Source organism: Eurypyga helias, unplaced genomic scaffold, assembly GCF_000690775.1.
Source record: "Eurypyga helias isolate BGI_N326 unplaced genomic scaffold, ASM69077v1 scaffold9192, whole genome shotgun sequence".
In the NCBI taxonomy this organism is placed as follows: domain Eukaryota; kingdom Metazoa; phylum Chordata; class Aves; order Eurypygiformes; family Eurypygidae; genus Eurypyga; species Eurypyga helias.
This window is the reverse complement of record NW_010236619.1, coordinates 5175-6651: the sequence shown is the minus strand read 5'-3', so window position 1 is coordinate 6651 and position 1477 is coordinate 5175. Positions and strand designations below refer to the sequence as shown.

The 1477-nt window shown below is 57.2% G+C and overlaps 1 protein-coding gene across 1 annotated transcript in view; it reads right to left on the bottom strand.

Moving 5' to 3' along the window:
* Nucleotides 1-1116, bottom strand: part of PTPRF (protein tyrosine phosphatase, receptor type, F) — a 76623-nt gene extending 75507 nt beyond the window's left edge. Inside the window, exon 1 of the mRNA XM_010147160.1 lies at nucleotides 1067-1116. Within this exon, the coding sequence (XP_010145462.1) occupies nucleotides 1067-1076 (10 nt within the window). The 5' untranslated portion in view covers nucleotides 1077-1116. The remainder of the gene's footprint in view (nucleotides 1-1066) is intronic.
* Between the last annotated feature and the right edge of the window lie 361 nt (nucleotides 1117-1477).

Genomic DNA, 1477 nt, shown 5'->3' with positions numbered 1-1477 from the left:
GGCGGCAGAGCGGGCCGGGGGAGCAGCACCAGCCGCAGCGCTGGGGGAAGGCGGAAATCGGGCAGGAGCCCGAGCGGTGCCAGCTCGCAACACGCCGCAGGCACGACCACCCCCATGGGCGCCGGGGGCCCGGGGGGACACGGCTCTGCTGGCCTGGCTCCTGCCACCACGGCGTCTCTGCAGACGGTGAAGCTGCTGACAGCCCGGCGAGCCGCAGAGGTGTCAGCTCCGCTTGCCAAGCTGACTCTCCCCAAATCAAATTTCACTAGAGCTCTCTTTGATGATTCATCCCCAAACCAAGAGGCTTGCAGAAATAGACTGAACACGGAAGCCCCCACGCTAGCATGTACAACAGAGCTAAGACTTTGCGATAAATTAGACAATACTGTCAACATCGCGTGTGTACTACACATCGTCTCGGTGACAAAACAGGGCTCATTAGCTCCTTACCAGCGAGGGGAAGGATAACTTGCTTCGCCTTTTTTTTTTTGAATGTCTAAATCCAAAGTCTTGCTGGTTGTTTCTTTTAATCAATTATTAAATCTCAAATCAATAGCTACATAAGCGATCGCCAGTGAGGCGTTACCTGACTGACGGGGCAGCGCTCCCCAAACGAGACAGAACTGAAAGTGTACTCAAGCGCTACGCAGTGATGAGAATACGGAGTTAACCTGATGGACATGGCAATGGTTTAACGTGATGGCGTGTATTCCAACCAAAGCATGCCAGCACCATTCATTAAGAGTCAGGTTTCGTTTTCCAATGAACATGGCGTCGAATTATTTCAGGTAGAAGCTGTTCAAATTCCATCCCCATCCAAGGACCAAACCCACCCGCCCACACTGTGTTAAAAGTAAGAAAGAGCAGACTTGGAGGATGAAGCCGTCGGCGGGGAGAGAGCACCCGTGCACATGCAGCAGGCGCAGGCTGGCAGGCACCGGCGGCCACTACAGAGTCCACGGGAAAGCGGAGCGAGGGCAGGACGGGGAGGGAAGGTGCACAGTAACTCACCCACGGGGACGCAGGAGGACAAGAGGCCGTGCAGGAAGGTCGGAGTCCAACATGCACAAACACATTTTGACCCCCAGCCCTGTGAGACCAGAGACAGCGCAGCCCGCTGCAGACTCCCCCGCCGCCTGCACTGTGCCCCCCCGTGTCAAGCACTGCTCGCAGGGGGCTCCAGGGGCCACGCCGAGCCCCATCAGTGCCGCGTCACCCTTGTGTGTCCTGCTGTCCCTCTGGCAGCACAGGGCAGATGCCCTTCCAAAGGAGCCGGTGGCTTGTTCAGCAGTGCTTTGCAAGGCAAAGGGAAGGGCTGAGCCCCTTCGGAAGTCCCTTGTTCTACCCACAGGGGAGCAGTGGAGGTGGCTGGCCTGTCCGTGTGTCTAGGGAAGGCATCATAGAATCACAGAATGGTTTGGGTTGGAAGGGACCTTAAAGACCATCCAGTTCCAACCCCCCTGCCATGGGCAGGGAC